General features: G+C 40.8%; 1 protein-coding gene across 3 annotated transcripts in view; it reads left to right on the forward strand.

Moving 5' to 3' along the window:
* atp6v1c1a (ATPase H+ transporting V1 subunit C1a) overlaps positions 1-21,991 on the forward strand; it is an 89,168-nt gene that overhangs the window by 13,376 nt on the left and 53,801 nt on the right. For all 3 annotated transcript variants that reach the window (XM_072570739.1, XM_072570738.1, XM_072570737.1), the window contains exons 2-4: positions 945-1,112; positions 5,823-5,890; positions 19,724-19,809. In XM_072570739.1, the coding sequence (XP_072426840.1) occupies positions 981-1,112; positions 5,823-5,890; positions 19,724-19,809 (286 nt within the window). In that variant the 5' untranslated portion in view covers positions 945-980. The remainder of the gene's footprint in view (positions 1-944; positions 1,113-5,822; positions 5,891-19,723; positions 19,810-21,991) is intronic.

Consider the following 21,991-nt stretch of genomic DNA (forward strand, 5'->3'; position numbering starts at 1 on the left):
CTTTCCATGCATGATGCCAGACCTGCTGAGTTTCTCCAGGATTTTTCTGTTTGTCTTATTTATTTCATTGCTATTTGCTCTGCTAAAAAAAATTGTTTGGGATGTCTTTAAGATGCTCCCAGGCTTGAAAGGTACTATAAAATGCAGGTTTATCAGTGACGTTAAGTAGCCGAGGTAAGTGGGTTGTTATTATTACAGCATTACCTTCCGTACTCTTAGCCTATACTGATTAGAGTTTAGAAAGCTGAGAGGTGATCTTTGTGAAAGGGACAATTTTGAGGGAGCTTGACAGGGAAGATGCTGAATGGACGTTTTCACTTGAGGAAATGTAGAAATAAGTGGCATTGTTTTAAAATAAAGGTGTGAAGATGGACATGAAGATTTCTTTCAGTGGGTTTTTAATCTCTGAATTCACTGTCAGAGAGCAGTAGAGACTGGGTCATTGAATATATTCAGGGCTGAGTTTAACAGACTTTTGATTCATAAGAGGCTGGGATTATGGACGAGGCTGACAGTGGTTGGCAGGGAAGTGATCAGCCGTGATCTCATTGAGTAATGGAGCAGGCTCAAAGGGTTGAATTGCCTAATCCTTATCCTGTTTCCTATGTTAAAGACAATTGGAGAGGAATGCACTCTATGCAGTTTTTGGCAGCTCCGTTTAATTTTGCCATGGAGTGTTTCCATTTGTCATTGTTCATTAGCAGTTGACTGTACATCTTAGAAATATTTAGTTTAAGATCTTTAATTTGATGGAGCAGAAGTAATGTCCAATTTTGTTTGTGGGTCTGAATGTGTAATTCATTCAATGTCACCCTGGCCTTGTAACTGTATTTAACTTTGCAGGGGTAATATGACGTGATTAGTGAGGCTAATTCTATAAACTGCATGTACAATGAAGCATGAAGATACCATTGCATTCACTGGGTTTTGTTGTCTTATTTCAGTATATCAGTTTACTTCAAACAAGTTACTTATTGAGGATGACAGAATTTTGGTTAATATCTGCTCCTGGGGAGAAGACATGTCAACAGACATGGGACAAATTAAATGCTGCAACAACGAGGAACAACCACCTCTCTACCAACTTCAAGTTTGCAATTCCAGATTTGAAGGTCAGTCACAAAATTGAAATTATTCGTTGAATCTGTGAATTTTCAGATAAAGCGATTTTGAAATGTCATGATATAACTTTGCAAGTAATGCCCTCAACTAGAGTCCTGTTGCAGTTAAGCCAATTATATTTTGCCCCAAAAAGAATAATATGTATTCCAAGTCCATTGTCTGGTGCAAGGTGAGCACATTGTTTGGTCTTCTATCCAGCTTTGCTCTAAGTTCCAGAATTGGAGTTAGAGTACAGGGATATACACAATGCTAAAATGATAAACAAATACTGTTAGACTGAAAAAAATCTTAATGTTCATATTGCTGCAAATGCTTTTGGCTACTGTGATCTGAAGTGAATGTGAACGAAGTGGTGGAATCTTTATTCATCAGTCCACATGATTGATCTTTTATGTTGTTGCCCTTGAAGACAGAAACAGGGGAATATATTACGGGGATCAAAGAAATGGCAGATGAATTGGATTGGTACTTCAGATCTGTGTTCACTGGGGAAGACACAAGCAATCTCCATGAGGTAACAGTGGCTGAAGGACCTGAACTGAAGGGAATTTATATTTGCCAGGAATTGGTGTTGGAGAGACTGTTAGATCTGAAGGTTGATAAGTCCCCGGGGCCTGATGGTCTACATCCCAGGGTACTGAAAGAGGTGGCTCGAGAAATCGTGGATGCGTTGGTGATTATTTTCCAGAGTTCGATAGATTCGGGATCAGTTCCTGCGGATTGGAGGGTGGCTAATGTTGTACCACTTTTTAAGAAAGGTGGGAGAGAGAAAGCAGGAAATTATAGACCAGTTAGTCTGACCTCAGTGGTGGGAAAGATGCTGGAGTCTATTATAAAGGATGAAATTACAACACATCTGGGTAGTGGTAACAGGATAGGTCAGAGTCAGCATGGATTTATGAAGGGGAAATCATGCTTGACTAATCTTCTGGAATTTTTTGAGGATGTAACTCTGAAGATGGACAAGGGAGATCCAGTAGATGTAGTGTACCTGGACTTTCAGAAAGCTTTTGATAAAGTCCCACACAGGAGGTTAGTGAGTAAAATTAGGGCGCATGGTATTGAGGCCAAAGTACTAGATTGGATTGAAAATTGGTTGGCTGATAGGAAACAAAGAGTAGTGATAAACGGCTCCATTTCGGAATGGCAGGCAGTGACCAGTGGGATACCACAGGGATCAGTACTGGGACCGCAGTTTTTTACAATATATGTTAATGATATAGAAGATGGTATTAGTAATAACATTAGCAAATTTGCTGATGATACTAAGCTGGGTGGCAGGGTGAAATGTTAGGTGATTACAGGGTGACCTGGACAAGTTAGGTGAGTGGTCAGATGCATGGCAGATGCAGTTTAATGTGGACAAATGTATGGTTATCCACTTTGGTGGCAAGAACAGGAAGGCAGATTACTACCTAAATGGAATCAATTTAGGTAAAGGGGCAGTACAGAGAGATCTGGGTGTTCTTGTACACGAGTCAATGAAGGCAAGCATGCAGGTACAGCAGGTCGTGAAGAAGGCTAATAGCATGCTGGCCTTCATAACAAGAGGGATTGAGTATAGAAGCAAAGAGGTTCTTTTGCATCTGTACAGGGCCCTGGTGAGACCACACCTGGAGTACTGTGTGCAGTTCTGGTCTCCAAATTTGAGGAAAGACATTCTGGCTATTGAGGGAGAGCAGCGTAGGTTCACGAGGTCAGTTCCTGGAATGGCGGGATTACCTTACACTGAAAGACTGGAGCGACTGGGCTTATATACCCTTGAGTTTAGAAGACTGAGAGGGGATCTGATTGAGACATATAAGATTATTAAAGGATTGGACACTCTGGAAGCAGGAAACATGTTTCTGCTGATGGGTGAGTGCTGAACCAGAGGACACAGCTTAAAAATACGGGGTAGACCATTTAGGACAGAGATGAGGAGAAACTTCTTCACCCAGAGAGTGGTGGCTGTGTGGAATGCTCTGCCCCAGAGGGCAGTGGAGGCCTAGTCTCTAGATTCATTTAAGAAAGTGTTAGATAGAGCTCTCAAGGATAGTGGAATCAAGGATTATGGAGATAAGGCAGGAAGAGGATACTGATTAAGGATGATCAGCCATGATCATATTGAATGGTGGTGCAGGCTTGAAGGGCAGAATGGCCGAGTCCTGCACCTATTGTCTAAAAATCACACAACACCAGGTTATAGTCCAACAGGTCTATTTGGATGCAGTAGCTTTTGGAGCGCTGCTGCTTCTTCAGGTGGTTGTAGAGTATAAGACCATTTGACACAGAATTTATTGGAAAGGTTTACAGTGTGATGTAACTAAAATTATGTATTGTAAAAGACCTGGATTGTTTAAGTCTCTCATTTTTTTAGAATGACCATGTTGGTTTCAGCTTTTTCATATGTAAATCGCAGAACATTTAAAAATTACATTCTCAAGTGAACTTTACCAATTGAGAATGTAACTTGAGAATGTAATTTTTAAATGTTCTGCGATTTACATATGAAAGAGCTTAAACCAACATGGTCATTCTAAAAGATGAGAGACAACAAATAATCCAGGTCTTTTTCAATATATAACTTCAGTTACATCACACTGTAAACGTTTGCTATAAATTCTGCATCTTATGATTTTATATTCCACAACCACCTGATGAAGGAGCAGCGCTCCGAAAGCTAGTGCTTCCAAATGAACCTGTTGCATTATAACATGGTGTTATGATTTTTAACTTTGTACATCCCAGTCCAACACCGGCATCTGCAAATTATGCAGAATGCAGCACTAAGCTGAATATTTACTCATAAATTAACTGTGGAAGTTTATTGTTTTAGTTCAAGTAAACCCAAATGTATCTGAAGACTTAACATCTATAACTAAGCTGACAACGTTTCTATAATGGTGTAAATGACAACTAAGACCCAATTTCCTGGGTACAGAAAAAAGTACTGTAGAGGATGATGGATGTCTTAGCTAAACTGTATTTTAATTTTCAATTCTAGTGCAGTTGAGTAGTCCACCCACCCCTGAAAATTTTCATTTAAGTGTGTATAGCATAGAAAATTGTAATGGTTGTGGGATGTATATTTTGAGTAATACTAATTTACACATCTTTAGTTTATTCAAAGAAACCCACATCCAATAAAATTCAGTTGTGATAAGAATTATTTTGACTCTAGTGCAATAAGACTGTACGTCTATATGTTTGATTCTTGAGTAAGTTTTCTTTCTGACAAGTAAACAGTAATTTTTTGAGTTATATAAAAGATTTTAACGTTTGTGGAATGTGGAAGGTGCAGCATGATGGCTGTGCAGAAAACAGATTGAAGTATTTGAGGCTGGTCTAGCGGAACAGAAGCAGTGAAGCTTCAAGTGACCATCAAGCAAGGTTGCATTGTTGTGTGATCAGGTGGACAATCAGGATCAAAATTGTGTAATTCCAAACTTCTTTTAGCTTGCATTGGATAATTAGTGCTGAAGGTTGTACTTCAAATTTTTAGTGAGAAACATATAGTGCTCGTGACCGTGTATTGAACCCTAGGACCTTTAAACTGGTCAGTGTAGCTTTAAGCTGATGGTTAAGATAGAAGAATAATCAATAGGAGGCATGTCTGAAAAACAATTTCTCACTGCCTGTCCCATGGGTTGCAATGTTTTCTCCACAATAAGAAAACGCTTCAAGCATTGGAACATCTAATCATTTAAATATATGATTAACACTGCCAACAAGTAGAAGTAACTAGAAAGGGGAAATGATAGAATGCAAACCCGTTACAAACATTATCTCTTCTGAGATAAGCATGTGGGCAACTCCAGAACAATGTGGAATGCACAAGGCATTGAAATAAAGCTGGCTGTTCAGAACTTCTATCAGAAGATTCTAACATATTGCTTATCATGATCAATAGTGCAGAAATGGGAGTATGTGTCACATAATTATCAATCAGTCATACTGCTGGAAGTGGATGCAAGAGACCGACAAAGTGAACAAAAGGGAGCTCCATTTCAACAGTCAAATTGTCATGATTATGATTGTTATGAACAGTCATGATTAGCAATATGTTAGAATCTTCTGATAGAAGTTCTGAACAGCCAGCTTTATTTCAATGCCTTGTGCATTCCACATTGTTCTGGAGTTGCCCACATGCTTATCTTAGAAGAGATAATGTTTGTAATGGGTTTGCATTCTATCATTTCCCCTTTCTAGTTACTTCTACTTGTTGGCAGTGTTAATCATATATTTAAATGATTAAATGTTCCAATGATTGAAGAGTTTTCTTATTGTGGAGAAAACATGCAATCCCTACAGTTTGGAAGCAGGCTATTAAACCCAACGAATTGACACCGACTGTCTGAAGGGCATCCCACCCAGACCCATTTCCTACTCTGTCCCCATAACCCTGAACATTGCTGAATATTCTCGGCAATTTAATATGGCCAATCTAACTAACCTGCACATATTTGCACTGTGGGAGGTAATCAAAGCACCCAGTGGAAACCCGCGTAGACATGGGGAGAATGTGCAAAGTTTGCACAGTCATCCAAGGTTGAATATGAACTTAGATTCGTGGCACTGAGTGCTAACCACTGAATCACCATGTTGCCCTTTCAAAGTTATTATTATCCTTCAAAAAAAGTCAACTTGCTTTTTAGTTCTTAAATGAAAATGTTTTTACTTATTTTTGTATTGGATTAACTTGGCATTTTTTGGCTTAGGTTGGAACTTTAGATGTCTTAGTGGGGTTATCTGATGAGCTGGCCAAATTGGACTCATTTGTGGAGGGGTAAGTTCGTTGAATACTTTTTACAGTCTCTGAAACTAAACTTGCAATATTTGTCGTCTGTCCATTTCTGGAGTATTCTGTTAAGACAAATGCACAATGTTTTGCATGTTAATTAATAGGTGCTACGGTGACCTTCTACAGTTACTGTGAAAATCATAACAGGTATATGATTATTGCTATCCCTTTTTGAGCATGGATATCATCCTAAATGAGCTACTGCTTAGTCAGTCTTTAAAAGCAATCGGTTTGCATGTGGTTTATGAAAAACTATCTTAGAAGCATTGTCTTTTAAGTGACCTTGGTTTGGAGGCTGAAGAACTGTATCAGCTTTGTTATGATGTAGCGTAAAAGAAAATACACCTGCGCAGGGAACAGTATTCATGGAGGTAGTTGTTTCTCTGAGACTTAGTTTAAAAATTAGCTATATACCAAAAAAACATTTACCTCGGTGATTAGTTTGCAATATATTCCATCGATTGATATAGTTGTAGGGTCTAAGTGATGAATTTTGATTTATTCTGTTACAAAATCATATATGACTTATCCTTTTCAGGTTTTGCAGAAATTTTAAACCTGTGAAATATTGAGAGACTTTCAAAGTTTGTGAGAAGATTTGTAGCTCAAGTGCTCGTTCTTGTGGTTCTGTTCACCGAGCTGGGAATTTGTGTTGCAGACGTTTCGTCCCCTGTCTAGGTGACATCCTCAGTGCTTGGGAGTCTCCTGTGAAGCGCTTCTGTGATGTTTCCTCCGGCATTTATAGTGATTTGTATCTGCCGCTTCCAGTTGTCAGTTCCAGCTGTCCGCTGCAGGGGCCGGTATATTGGGTCCAGGTCGATGGTGTTTATTGATTGAGTCTGTGGATGAATGCCATGCCTCGAGGAATTCCCTGGCTGTTCTGTTTGGCTTATCCTAGAATAGTAGTGTTGTCCCAGTCGAACTCATGTTGCTTGTCATCTGAGTGTGTGGCTACTAAGGATAGCTGGTCGTGTCGTTTCGTGGCTAGTTGGTGTTCATGAATGCGGATCGTTAGCTGTCTTCCTGTTTATCCTATGTAGTGTTTTGTGCAGTCCTTGCATGGGATTTTGTACACTACATTGGTTTTGCTCATGCTGGGTATCGGGTCCTTCGTCCTGGTGAGTTGTTGTCTGAGTGTGGCCGTTGGTTTGTGTGCTGTTATGAGTTCTAGTGGTCGCAGTAATCTGGCTGTCAGTTCGGAAATGCTCTTGATGTATGGTAGTGTGGTTAGTCCTTTAGGGTTGCGGCATGCCCTCGTTCCGTTGTCTTTCCCTTAGGCATCTGTTGATGAAATTGCGAGGGTATCCGTTTTTGGCGAATACATTGTAGAGGTGTTGTTCTTCCTCTTTTTGCAGTTCTGGTGTACTGCAGTGTGTTGTGGCCCTTTTGAATAGTGTCTTGATGCAACAAAAGAAGTTGCATCAAGACACTATTCAAAAGGGCCACAACACACTGCAGTACACCAGAACTGCAAAAAGAGGAAGAAGAACACCTCTACAATGTATTTGCCAAAAACGGATACCCTCGCAATTTCATCAACAGATGCCTAAGGGAAAGACAACGGAACGAGGGCATGCCGCAACCCTAAAGGACTAACCACACTACCATACATCAAGAGCATTTCCGAACTGACAGCCAGATTACTGCGACCACTAGAACTCATAACAGCACACAAACCAACGGCCACACTCAGACAACAACTCACCAGGACGAAGGACCCGATACCCAGCATGAGCAAAACCAATGTAGTGTACAAAATCCCATGCAAGGACTGCACAAAACACTACATAGGATAAACAGGAAGACAGCTAACGATCCGCATTCATGAACACCAACTAGCCACGAAACGACACGACCAGCTATCCTTAGTAGCCACACACTCAGATGACAAGCAACATGAGTTCGACTGGGACAACACTACTATTCTAGGATAAGCCAAACAGAACAGCCAGGGAATTCCTCGAGGCATGGCATTCATCCACAGATTCAATCAATAAACACCATCGACCTGGACCCAATATACCGGCCCCTGCAGCGGACAGCTGGAACTGACAACTGGAAGCGGCAGATACAAATCACTATAAATGCCGGAGGAAGCATCACAGAAGCGCTTCACAGGAGGCTCCCAAGCACTGAGGATATCACCTAGACAGGGGACGAAACATCTGCAACACAAATTCCCAGTTCGGTGAACAGATCCACAACATTGAGAGATTTTGGTTTTATTTGTGATGTATTACATTATATAGTTGAGGTTCCATGGTATAAACCTTGGGATAGCATATTAAGATAAGATTAAAAAATGGCTGAGGGTAACTGGGTGATAGGTGCAAAAATATATGGCAAAATCTTTAATAACTGGTTTTCAACAACTCAGAAGTTCTCTTTTGAATCTCCGATGTTGGTGCATGAGAATTCTGAATTATGGATAACTGGGACTTTTCTTGTATTACATGTTGGAAGGAAATTATGAATCAAATGCTTTATTAGAGCTAGTTCAAATTTCTTTATCTATAAAGATAGAATCCCCTATTATGGTCATGTATACCAATACTTATGAGTGGTCTTAGCCATTTGATTTTAAAATTTCATGTTCATCTTGTGGCAGGGACAAGTCAGGTTCTCCCAATCGCAGTGAGTACTTCTCATACAACCAGCAGATTTAGCTCACCATTATCCCACTCATTCCCCACATATTCCAGGAAATACTTCTGATTTATAATGTTTAACCTTGTTAACCAAAATCTTCCTTTGTTGTTGAAGTGATCATCTGTTACTTGCAGGAGAAATGATTGACAATGTTAGATGTGACTCAGTTAGTAGTGCTCTTGTCTGTATCAGGCTATGGATTTAAAGTCAGTTCCAGTTTTCAGCATAAAAACCTTGTCTGACAACTCTTGGCGCTGTTGGAGTTATCTTACGGATGAAGTTGTGAAACTGACACTAGAGAACAGCAAGAGAATTATCCCCAACTGTGCCAAGAATCGCTCCACTTTGAAAATGATGCTGCATTTACTGTGGCATGGGCAAGATGCCTTGAAATCTGGCTTTTATTGTTGGATATCGAAGGGAACATGTAAACTTTGAATATGTTTCTACTTACTTTGTTGAAGACTATAGTGTGATTCCTAATGAAAGTAATTACTTTCACATCAACCAAAGGGATTTTTAAAATTTTAGTTTTAATAATCAAATATTTGTGTTTAAACTTGTTGAATTAATACTTGAAATTTCTATTTGAACTGCATACTGAGTTCCATTTCCAAGCCTAATTTGGGTTTCAGAGCATGATTTAATACAAGGTGAATTAAGGACAAAGATAAGAACGGAAAATGAAAAATACAAGTGTACCTACCTACATATGAGAATGGAAAATAACAATTGGAAGGGAAACAAAGTACTGGAACTCTAAAATTAAACGTGTTGGAGAAACTCAGGTCTGGGGCAACATTCGGTGGAGAGATCACTCCAACCACACTGCCAGACCTGTTAAGTTTCTCCAGCTATTTTTGTTTCTATTCTTGGGGAAAAATATCCCTTTTTTTAGGACTGACTGAGGACATGTATCAAATTTTGCTAAAGATGAATGCAAAGAGAAACTGAAATTTGAAGTAACATGACTGAAAGCAAGATAGGAAGAAGTTATGATCGCCTCAAAACTTTTGAGGCCCTTCCCCTGTTCTGAATGCAGGAAGACCTTCAGCAAATCCTCTGACCTGCTGACCCACCAGCGGGTCCACATGGGAGCGAGGCCCTTCAGTTGCTCCGAGTGAGGGAAGGCCTTCAGCATTCCTCCGACCCGCTGAGGCAGTGGTGGGTCCACACCAGGGAGAGGTTGTTCTCCTGCCATGAGTGCAGGAAGGGCTTTAACTGCTCCTATGACCTGCTGACTCACCGGCGGGTCCACATGGGGGAGAGGCCCTTCAGCTGCCCCAAGTGTGGGAAGGGCTTTAGCGATTCCTCCAAACTGTGAGGGCACTAGTGGGTCCACACTGGGGAAGAGGGCATTCTCTTGGGCTGTGTGTGGGAAGGGCTTTAAATGCTCCCCCAATCTGCTGACTCACTGGCAGGTCCAAACCAGGGAGAAGCCCTTCAGCTACCCCAAGTGGGAAGGCCTTCACCCAGGTCTCTGCTCTCCTGAGACACCAGCAGGTCTGCACCGGGGAAAGGCCATTCACCTGCTCAGAGTGTGGGCAGAGGTTCACGTTTTCCAGCAGCTTTTGGAGGCACCAGTGCTCCCAACAATTGGATTCCATCGGTGACTGTGCTGTGGGTCACCCTCAGGATTGAACCTCCTGCCCGTTCTGACAGTGGGTGCAGTTGGAGAGTCTGTGAACTTTTGTTTGTTGCTGGAAGGCACCACCCTCTCTCACCAACCCCACGTTGGCTCATGGTCGGCACTGTGACTCAGTAGTGAGCACCGCTGCCTCACACCAGGGACCAGGGTTCGATTCCACCCTCTAAGTGGCTGTCTCTGTGGAGTTTGTATGTTCTCCCTGTGTTTGTGGGTTTCCTCCCACAGTTCAAAGATGTGCAGGTTAGGGTGAATTGGCCAAGCTAACTTGTCCCATAGTGGTGTTCAGAGATGAATTAGTGTGGTGCATTAGTCAGGGGTAAATGTAGGAGAATAGATCTGGGTGGGTTACTCTTCAGAGGGTTGGTGTGGACTTGTTGGGCGGAAGGGCGTGTTTCCACACTGTAGGGAGGCTATGATTCTCTGAAAAAGCTAAGTAAAATACTCCGAAGTAAAGAAAAGGTACTCAACAGAACATATGCAACATGCCTTAATGACTATTGCTCAGTGGCTGTGACTTCTATAATCATGAAGTGCTTCAAGAGGCTGGCAAAAGCCCACATCAACTCTAGCTTCCCAGCCTGCCTTGATTCCCTGAAATTTGGCAAGAAAGGTCCACAGCAGGTGCCATTTCCCTAACCCTACAATCATCCCTGGAATATCTGAATAACATGGACACCTGCATCAGCCTCCTACTCGTTGACTGCAGATCTGTCTTCAACACCGTAATCCCTACAAGACCATCTGAAAGCTCCAATACCTGGGTCTTGGCTCCACCTTCTGCAACTGGATCCTCAGCTTTCTGACCCACAGACCACAATCAGTGAAAACAGACAACAGCACCTCCTCCACAATAATTCTCAACACTGGTGCTCCGCAAGGATGCATACTCAGCCCATTACTGTACTCCCTGTACACCCATGACTATGAAGCCAAATTCCATATGAATGCCATCTGCAAGTTTGCAGATGACATCACCATGGTAGACTGGTCAAACAATGATGAGTCAGAATACAGAAAGGAGATAGAAGGCTTGGTATCTGGTACAATGAAGACAGAGAGAGAGAGAGAGAGAGAATGTGCTGAACCGAGGTCGCAGCTGTACAGGGAGCTAGCATGGACGGTATGTCACACAATTAGGAACCAGTGACTAGCTGCAGCCAGAGAAAACCATGTTTACTTTAGTTTGTACGATAGCACATCTGAGAGAATTTGGAAGTACAGAGAGAGTTCTCTGCTTACAAGCCTATCAACTGGGGTGAGATGTCCAAGAGCTCGCTCTTTCTCTCTCGCTCATTCTTTCTCTCTCGATCTTCCCCTATCTGCATTAACAGCTGAGGTGGAGAGGGTTGAGGAGTGACGATAACCAATGATCTGTCCTGGACCTCCCATGTAGGATATGACCCAAAAAAGTCTCGTCTTCCTCAGGTAGCTTAGGAAATTCAGCATGTCCTCACTAACTTGTACAGATATACCACATCTTTCTATCCAGGTGCATAATGGCCTGGTACGGCAACAGTTCTGCCAAGGACTGCAAGTAACTACAGAAATACGGCGGCATGGTGGCTCAGTGGTTAGCACTGCTGCTTCACAGCACCAGGGACTCCGGTTCGATTCCAGTCTTTGGTAAATGTCTGTGTGGAATTTGCACATTCTTCCCGTGTCTGCGTAGGTTTCCTCCGGGTACACTGGTTTCATCCCGCAGTCCAAACCTGTGCAGGTTAGGTAAATTAGCCATGCTAAGTTGCGCATAATGTTAGGTGTATTGTTCAGAGGGAAGTGGGTTACTCTTCGGAGGGACGATGTGGACTTGTTGGGCCAAAGGACCTGTTTCCACACTGTAGGGGAATCTAATTTAATTTAATCTAAAATTGTATGCCCAGACCATCATGCAAGTCGCCTTTCCGTCCATGGAGTTCATTTACACTTCTCATTGCTGCAGAAAGGCTGCCAGCATCATCAAAGACCCCTTCCATCCTGGTAATACTCTCTCCCAACCACTTCTGTCAGGCAGAAGATACAGAAGCTTTAACATACGCACCAACAGATTCAAGAACAGCTTCTTTCCCACTATTGTTAGACTGCTGAATGGACCTCTAACTCCATAAAATGTTGTCTTGCTTTGTTATCTTGCTTTGTGCACTTCTTGTGCAGCTGTTAGCTTGTGTACATTGCTCTGTCTAAGCATCCTATGATCTGTATGTCCTTGTTTACTATGAAAGCCTGTAATATCTCAAAACAAAACTTTTCACTGTACTTAGTTACATAGAGTTATAGAGAGGTACAGCATGGAAACAGACCCTTCGGTCCAACCCGTCCATGCCGACCAGATATCCCAACCCAATCTAGTCCCACCTGCCAGCACCCGGCCCATATCACTGCAAACCCTTCCTATTCATATACCCATCCATATGCCTCATAAATATTGCAGTTGTACAGCCTCCACCACATCCTCTGGCAGCTCATTCCATACATGTACCACCCTCTGCGTGAAAACATTGCCCCTTAGATCTCTTTTATATCTTTCCCCTCTCTCCCTAAACCATATCCCCTGTAGTTCTGGACTCCCTACCCCAGGGAAAAGACTTTGCCTATTTATCCTATCCATGCCCCTCATAATTTCGTGAACCTCTATAAGGTCACCCCTCAGCCTCCGACGCTTTAGGGAAAACAGCCCTAGTCTGTTCAGCCTCTCCCTGTAGCTCAGATCCTCCAACCTTGGCAACATCCTTGTAAATCTTTTCTGAACCCTTTCAAGTTACACAACATCTTTCCGATAGGAAGGAGACCAGAATTGCACTCAATACTCCAACAGTGGCCTAACCTAACCAATGTCCTTTACAGCTGCAACATGACCTCCAAACCCCTGTACTCAATACTCTGACCAATAAAGGAAAGAATATCAAACGCCTTCTTCACTATCCTTTCTACCTGCGATGTGTCTACAATAAATTAAATTAAATCTAAAATTGGCAGGATGAAAATAGACCTTGGTACATCTAATTCATCTTCTATTAATCTGATATTATACAGCATTAATTGAGTCACAGCACTCACTCTATTAATTAATTTACATCAAACTAGATATGAGATGAGTAAGCTCCCAGTGGTGGAAAGCTTTTGGCACTGAAGTCACTTCATTCATGTTTCACATTGATCAGATAAATCTTTCAAAATATTATCTTGTGAAAGATCCATCTAATTGGTATTTGGATGAATCAACACTTTCACTTCTCCTTGGGGATCTGTTCTGTAGTTTTAGAATTTGTTCTGTGAAATATTTTGATTTGTTTTGAATTTACTCTCTGAAAATGGAAGTGTGAACAGAGAAGCTAACAGTGAAATATCATTCTTCATAGATTCATGCAACAGTGGTAGCACTATTATATTTTCTATTGCTTTTATTGCAGCATCCAGTTCTTAAAGCGTTGGTCAATCTTCCTTTTGTGCTGCACGTGGAGAGACAAAACTAGGTGTGCCTTTTTTAGTGGGACTATTGAGATGGACTGAGATTATTGGAAAATACCTGGCGAATTGATGAGTGTGAAACTCGAGTAAGTTTTCAAAAGTAGTTTAGTGAATGTGTAGGAAGCCTGATATGCTCAGTTTGGAAACAAAGAGCTAAAAGGGGGCAATTGATGTTTTTAATGTGGTGAGCAGTTGGAAATCCTCATGGATGGAAGGGATGGGTTGGGGAAGTTGCTTAAAATTCCACTCACTAGGAGGAAGTGGCTGTTCAGATGCTGCTTTGTCGCCATGAAATTGAAGGTTGTCTAATGCAGTGGAGGTTGTTCTGAGATGTGCTGTTGAATTTTGGGTGTGGGAACTTATTGGGAGATACAGTGGGATTTGCTCATTTGTAGGCCATGATAGTATGCAGATAATTACAACAGCAAGGAGGCGAGGATGATGGTCTTGGGAATGCCAAGTGGGTAGTCTGAGTGTGTGTGCATAACTAATTAGTTGACATCATCACTTTGCAGGAATGTGTTTTGTGAATGCTGAGCTTTGTAGTGCAATTGTTTTGAAATGTTTCTTTAAATTACAAGTGAAAACCAATTCTGAAAGTGTTGCAATTGGAATTCCTAATGAACACTTCAGTTCTGTTTGCATTGGGATGGGAAACTCGAATAGAAACATGAGGTATCAAGTAGCAGATTTCACACCTTTCATGTGTCTTACAAAAGACAGGAAAGCTGCTTTGGGCATGCAGGTAGGAGAAGCATTGGACCTTCCTAGGACAGGTATTCGTGTGTCGAGAAACATTCAAATTCTTTACAAAGTAAAACATTTACCAGAACCACCTAAACTATTTAGAGTTTAGGTATAGGAATCTCTGAAATTTTGGATTTCCAAAAATGTTGTCTGAGGGTGAGGGGGCTTCATTGAGGTAGGCCTCACTGTTGGTACTTGTATCTGGAAAAATTTGGGAGCATCGGATAAATTGTTAAAGGACATTGGCACTTTTGACCTGACGTAGTAGAGAAAAGGTGACCTGTGCTGGAGAGTTGTAAGTGAGCTTGAGTTATGTGCAAGAGTGTGTTGAGTGATGGTTTTGGAAGAAATGTATTAATTGGATTGCTACTGCACATGATAAAAGCTCTTGGTGTTGCAGTGATATTAGCATGGATACAGGTGTGGTCAGTTTGATATTAGTTGCCTGTTTGTTAATATTCGATCCATGTTTATTTGTAGCTTATTCACTAAAGCCTTGATGTCAGGTCTTGTTTTCAGGTTCTTTGCCCTAGTTGTTAGGGAAATCCAACTCTCTTAAAGGGCTATTGGTCTCCAGAGGATTATAACATGTGAAAGACTAAGGATTTATTGGATCACGACTATAGCAAACTGGCCGGAGAACAGACTGCTCAGTAATTGTCACAGTTCAAAGAAGTGCAACAAACACACAGGCAGTGCTAGGGATATGTTGGTGCAACAGCATAAACCTTCAATTTTATTTGCAAACTTTGAAACTTAGATTTGTCTGAACTAAGAGTTGCTGACTAACTCAAGTTTGGACTACTTCAGAGTGACTCTAGTGACTCAAGCTTTTTAAGTACAACCCTTTTTAATATTAGCCTAAACTTCAATGATGAAAACATGTGTAAACGATACATGCCATTGCTCATGTGCCGATGGACCAGCAACCTATTGCCTAGAGGTGATACCCTATGAATTGTGAATCCCCACAAATGAAGGCCAATTTAATCTGCTTTGATGTTAGTTTTGTAGTTATAGCATTGCGCTCGTCACTTATGAAAAGCATGTTGACTTGAGTGACTGCATTTAACTACCACATTACAGTAGTTCTATAAACACTCATTTATTAAACGTGATTTATGAATTGCTGACTTTCTTTTATAAAGTGCATTGCCGTTCACTGTTACGCGATTCCCATCCCTGGCACTCGATGTCGTGGTGCCGGAGGACTGGACTCCGCGTTAGCATCGCGTGATCGGTTGGCTTGTGTGTTTTCTCGTGAGGAGCTTCATGAAAGGTATTGTGAAATGTTTGTGCTAGGGAACTTGGAAAAGCATCATGAAAATGTCTCTACAACTTGAAAACAAAAAGCTGGGAGCAATCTGTTTAATTTAGAGTTGAAATAAGAGTGAAATTTCATTGGAATTGACTAACAGTAAAAGGACAGCATTTGAATAGTTTGAAACTTGGCTGTGTTTTATGTATTAAGAGCTTTTTTGTCTCATTTAAATAAATGTTTAGATGTTAAAGAATATTTGCAGACGCATGTAAATTGTTTCAATGGCTAATCACTATAGTAACTAACTGCAAAACAAAATTCCAGTACGGGGGCTTGGACATGGTTAGTCAGCTGCTCAGGGTGGTCAGAGTTAGGAAACTCTGCACATAGTTGTTAAGGGAGAAAAAGGTGGTTGGCACATTCAGTGCTGCCAGCAGGTATAGATGCCATTCAAGAGTACTCAGTTCAAGATTGTGATGAATTGTACTATACAGTACCATTTAACAGGTCAAATTTTACTTAGATTGTGCTTTGTCCCAACCCTGTTTTTCCCATCAGCCCCATTAGTTCTATTGCACAATTTTCAAAAACACAGCATTGTATGGAAATGCAACTATGATGATGTAAGAGAACAGATTTGAAAAGTGTGGTGCTGGAAAAGCACAGCAGGTCAGGCAACATCTGACATTTTGGACATAAGCCCTTCATCGAGCGTGTGGAAAGGGGAAGGGGGCCGAGATTTAAATTGGGTGGGGGTGAGGTAGCTGGGCAGGTTGGGGGGCTTATGGAACAGATAAAGGCAGCTCCTCGGATGCTGTCTGCCCGCTTTGCTTTCCCAGTGTTGCATTTTTTGATTCTCATCTCCAGCATCTGTAGTCCTTATTTGCTCCGTCATAGGGGAACATTAATTGCCATGGAAAGTTAAATCTGTTGATGGAAATTTATGATTTGATGATTGGCAATAATTCTCTCTGGCATACAATTGAATGCAGAATCCCATTCCTAAAGGTGTTGAATTGTTGGACTAACGAATCAGATTGTAAAGTTAATTTTCTTGTCATTTATTTCTTGCTACCAAATCCATTGTTTCATTCCTTCTGTTTTTGTGCCACAATTGACATTAACTTTGCGCAGTCCAGTTTGCCCTCTTTCTCATCCTTCCTCTGTTCAGGAATGATTAGCTTTAGACATCATGTGTACGCCATTTGGGTCAGATTTGGAAATCCAGTAGCTTGTAAATTTTGAGTCAGCTTGTATTTCTAATTTTCTACTCGAGCTACTAATCTTGTGTGCAGTTAGTGCCTAGCCATATTTTGTTGCATTATAGTGTTAGTATTTACTGGATCCAATTTGTGGTCCCTTTGGTTACTGAAATGAATGGTTACTTGGAAAGTTTCATATCTTCACGAGTCAAAATAGTTGAATGCATTATTTCCTTCAATACAATCCCATTCGGTTCATTGAAAATTGACATTTAGGTGTGAAATCATTGTTTAAAAAAAAATGAGGTGGTTGTGGAATCTGACAGGTTTTTTATATCGTGTGATCCAAGTAAAAGTTGCTTACATCTTTTTAGATTTTGCTAGCTTTTAAATTAAGTATATTGTACACATCGAGGGAAGCCACTTCTTTCATGTGGTGGGCGGGGTAGCTGGCAAACAAACATAGCGAGCTTAGAGTATGGAATAAATTTGAACAAACCAAAACTCAGAATATAAAATGAACTAACACGTGAAGATGTTTTGACTTGAGTTTTTTGTTAACCTATGATTGTAGCAATCAATATTAATCTTCATGCAATCTTGAATTGCCTAGTGAGAATTATTCAGTTGTGTTGGGTGGAAATTCTTTTTAACATAGGCTAGTACTGTGCTGAACTGTTCTGTCGGCCCTCGATGTTGTGCCTCTGACATCTCCCCTAAACCTTCCTCCAATCACTTTAAAATCATGCCCCCTTGTGATAGCCATTTCAGTCCTGGAAAAGAGTCTCCGACTATTCACTCTTTCTATGCCCCTCACCATCTTGTGCATCTCTATCAAGTCACCTCTCATCCTTTTTCGCTGCCCTAGCTCCCTCAAACTTTCTTCATAAGTCCTGCCCTCCAGTCCAGGCAGCATCCTGGTAAATCTCCTCTTCACCCTCTCTCAAGCTTCCATATTGTTCCTGTAATGAGGCAATCAGAACTGAACCCAATATTCCAAATGTCTAACCAGGGCTTTGTAGAGCTGCAGCATAACCTTGTTCTTAAACTTAATCCCTCTGCTAATGAAAGTTGACATACCATACACCACCTTAAAAAGGCAAAGGTGAGGACTGCAGATGCTGGAAACCAGAGTTTAGATCAGAGTGGTGCTAGAAAAGCAGAGCAGGTCAGGTAGCATCTGAGGAGCAGGAAAATTTACGTTTTGGGCAAAAGCCCTTCATCGGGAATAGAGGCAGGCGAGAACCTGGAGGCTTCCCGCCTCTATTCCCGATGAAGGGCTTTTGCCTGAAACGTCGATTTTCCTGCCCCTCAGATGCTGCCTGACCTGCTCTGCTTTTCCAGCACCACTCTGATCCAAAAACCTTCTTAAAAAGCTTATTAACTTGGGTGGCAACTTTGAAGGATCTGTGGACATGGACCCCAAGATCCCTCTGATCCTCCACACTCCACAAAGAATCCTGCTTTTAACCTTATATTCTGTTCAAATTTTACCTTGCAAAATGAATCACTTCACACTTCGCCAGGTTGAATTCCATCTGCCATTTCTCAATCATCTAGTTTTGCATTCTGTCAATGTCCCATTGCAATCTGCAACAGCCCTCCACAGTATTCACCACTCCATCAGCGTTCATGTCATTGGCAAACTTGCAGACCCACCCTTCCACTTCTAAGTCATTTATAAAAATCACAAAGAGCAGAGGTCCCACAGCAGATCCCTATGGAACACTACTGGTCACCAACTCCAGGCTGAATACTTTCCATCTATTACCACCCTCCTGAATTCTATGGCCCAGCCAGACCTGTATTCCAAGCCTCCTTCCTTCCTGAATGAACCTACCATAGGGAACCTTATTTAGCCTTGCTAAAATCATGTACAGCACATCCACTGCTCTACCTTCATCAATGTGTTTTATCACATCTTCAATAAATTCAGTTAGGCTTGTGAGGCATGACCTGCCCCTCTCAAAGCCATGCTAACTATCTAATCAAACGATCCTTTTCCAAGTAATCATAAACCCTGTCTGTCAGGATACTCTCCAATAATTTGCCTACCACAGATGTAAGACTGACTGGTCTGTAATTCCCAGAATTATCACTATTCCCTTTCTTGAACTGGGGAATAGCATTTGCCACCCACCTGTCATCTGGCACTCGTCCAATGGACAGTGAGGATGCAAAGATCATCGCCAAAAGCACAGCATTCTGTAGGCATGTAAGCTTCACCTTTTGAAGAATTGCTTGGTCCATTGTTCTTTGACTCCCAGATTCAGATTTAAAGTCATTCAACCTGATCAAATTGTATTCCTTGATATTGAGTGACTTTGGACAATCTCAGCTCAAATTCTAGTATTTCAGTCCAAAACTTCATATTTTCACAAGAAATTTGTAAACCAAAAGATTTGTCACATGTATTTTTTCTTTTGTCTATTGACATTTATTACCTGATATTAGTTATCCATGGAAGGTAACAAGTGTTATTGCTTGTAGAACTAAGTTTTGTTTTGTTAAGGAGGGCATGAAGAGCCAATTTTGCTGTATGGATCACAGTCACACATTGGTCAGACAATGTATGTCACTGGAGGGCGTAAGTGAACTGGATGAATTTTTGTAATAATCTGTAGCAAACTTTGGATGTTAGCTTATGAATGATTGATTGAATTTCTTGAATTCAATTTTGGTGAAGCATATACATTTGTCCCCTCTGCCTAGTCTGTTAGGTACTACTTTATCTAAAATGCTTTAGTATTTCAGTACATGACTGACTGGAAAAAGATGCTTTATTTTATTATGTTGAGATATATTGGTTAAATGTGTAACCTTTTAGTTGTGGCCTTATTTTTCAGTGTTGTGAAGAAGGTAGCCCAGTACATGGCTGATGTGTTGGAAGACAGTAGGGACAAAGTACAAGAGAACCTTTTAGCCAGTGGAGGTAAGTGGTGTGGGGTTATAAAAGTTATAGATGCTTATTTATTTGGTATTTGTTGGAGTGTTTTGTAACAGGTACGGAATTCTATCATCATGCATCAATGTTTGTTGTATTTGTAACTGATACTGGTAAATTAGGTTTCTTGCCATTGTGATCAAGTTCTTTGAGCATTGCCCTGGTTTAATTTTCAGAAAATTGAGAAATCTGGAGATAAAAACTCATGCTTACAGATGATAACCTGTAATTTTTTTTTAGAAAGAAAACAGATCACATATCTGACATCCAGTAACAGACGCAAAATGTCTTTCAATTAAGTTTTGGGAGAACTGAAGCTTTTGTCTTTGGTCCTGACCACAAACACATCTTGGTTGCCACTGACCTTGTCAAGCTGCTTATAACCTTAGTGTTATATCTAACCTTGGAATTTAATCAACATTGTCATACTGTCACAATTGTCTAAATTGATCAAACCTGATTCCCCTTTCACAAAACCGTGTTGACCCTTGATTCTATTATGATTTGCCAAATATTCTACTAACTCGACAATAGATTCAAGCGTTATGCAAATGAGAGTTTTTAGGCTAACTAATGTAGTTTCCTTTCTGACTCACTCCTTTCTTGAAAAGAGGTGTTACGGTTACAGTTTTCTAAGTTTTTTTTGTGAACTTTCCAGCTTCTTGAGAATGTTGAAAGATTATTACCATTCATCCACTCTGTTATCACTGAGTCTTGGAGTCATGCAGCATGGAAACAGACCCTCTGGTGCAACTCATCCATGCTGACCAGATATTCTAAAATAGTCTAGTCCCATTTACCAATATTTCGCCCATATACTTCTAAACCCTTCCTATTCATATACCCATCTAGATGCCTTTTAAATGTTGTAATTGTACCAGTGAAGAGGTGACTGCCTAGTGGCATTATCGCTGGACTGTTAATCCAATAATAACACCTCATGCACCTGAGTTTGAATCCTGCCACAACAGATGGTGGAATTACATTTGATTAATATCTCGAATTAAGAGTCTAATAATGACCATGAATCCATTGCTGATTGTCAGGAAAAATCTATCTAGTTTACTAATGTTCTTTAGGGAAGGAAAAGCCTGTACTAGACCTACAGCAATGTGGTTGACACTTATCTGTCCTCTGGCAATTAAGGATGGGCAATAAATGGTTGCAAAGCCAATAATGCCCTTATCTTGTGAATGAATAAATAAAAAAAAGCCTCCATCACTTCCTTTGGCAGCTCATACATTCACCACCTACTGTATGAAAAAGTTGCTCCTTAGGTCCCTTTTAAATTTTTTCCCTCCCACCTTAAACCTATATCGTCTAGTTTTGGACTGCCCTCCCCAGGGGGAAACCTCGTCTATTTACCGTATCCATGCCCCTTGTGCTTTTATAAACCTCTAAGGTCACCCCTCCGCCTCCGATGCTCCAGGGAAAATAGCCACAGTCTATTCAGCTGCTCCCTGTAGTTCAAACCTAACAACCCTGGCAATATCCTTGTAAATGTTTTCTGAACTCGTTCAAATTTTACAACATCCTTCCTATAGTATGGATATCAGAATTGCATGCAGTATTCCCAAAAAATGGCCTATTGTGAATACAGATCCAAAATAGATATTCAAAATCTCTGCCATTTTTTTGCTGTTTTCCCCCTGTTTGTTCTTACCACGTTTATTAGGTTTCTCTCATACTCTTAATTTTCCCTGTCTTTTTCGACATCCCGTTTTGGCCCATAAAGTTCAATCTTCTGGGCTATCACTAATCTTTGCAGCGTTATGAGCCTTTTCAATTTGATATACTTGCTTTGCATGCTGTGGGTGATGTATCATCCACGCAGTATTTCTTTCTAAATGGAATATATCGTTGTTGAGAGTTAATAATTATTTCAAGAAATGTTTGCTACTGCTTCTCTACCATTTTATCTTTTAGCCTAGGTTCCCAGCACTTTAGACAGCTTGTATTCATATGCTTGCATCTGTAATGGCTTTATTTAAATTTAAGACCATAATTTTAGACCCAGATTTCATGTAGTGAAATGGAATGTGAAATTCTTTATGTATGATTCCTAATACGTAGAGGATCCTTTATTGTGAAATAAAATAATTATGTTTCAATATGTATTATTAGGTCTAATACAGTGTATTCCTTGGTTTTTAGAATGCATTGTTGGAAG

The sequence above is a fragment of the Chiloscyllium punctatum genome, chromosome 5, assembly GCF_047496795.1.
Source record: "Chiloscyllium punctatum isolate Juve2018m chromosome 5, sChiPun1.3, whole genome shotgun sequence".
Classification (NCBI taxonomy): Eukaryota; Metazoa; Chordata; class Chondrichthyes; order Orectolobiformes; family Hemiscylliidae; genus Chiloscyllium; species Chiloscyllium punctatum.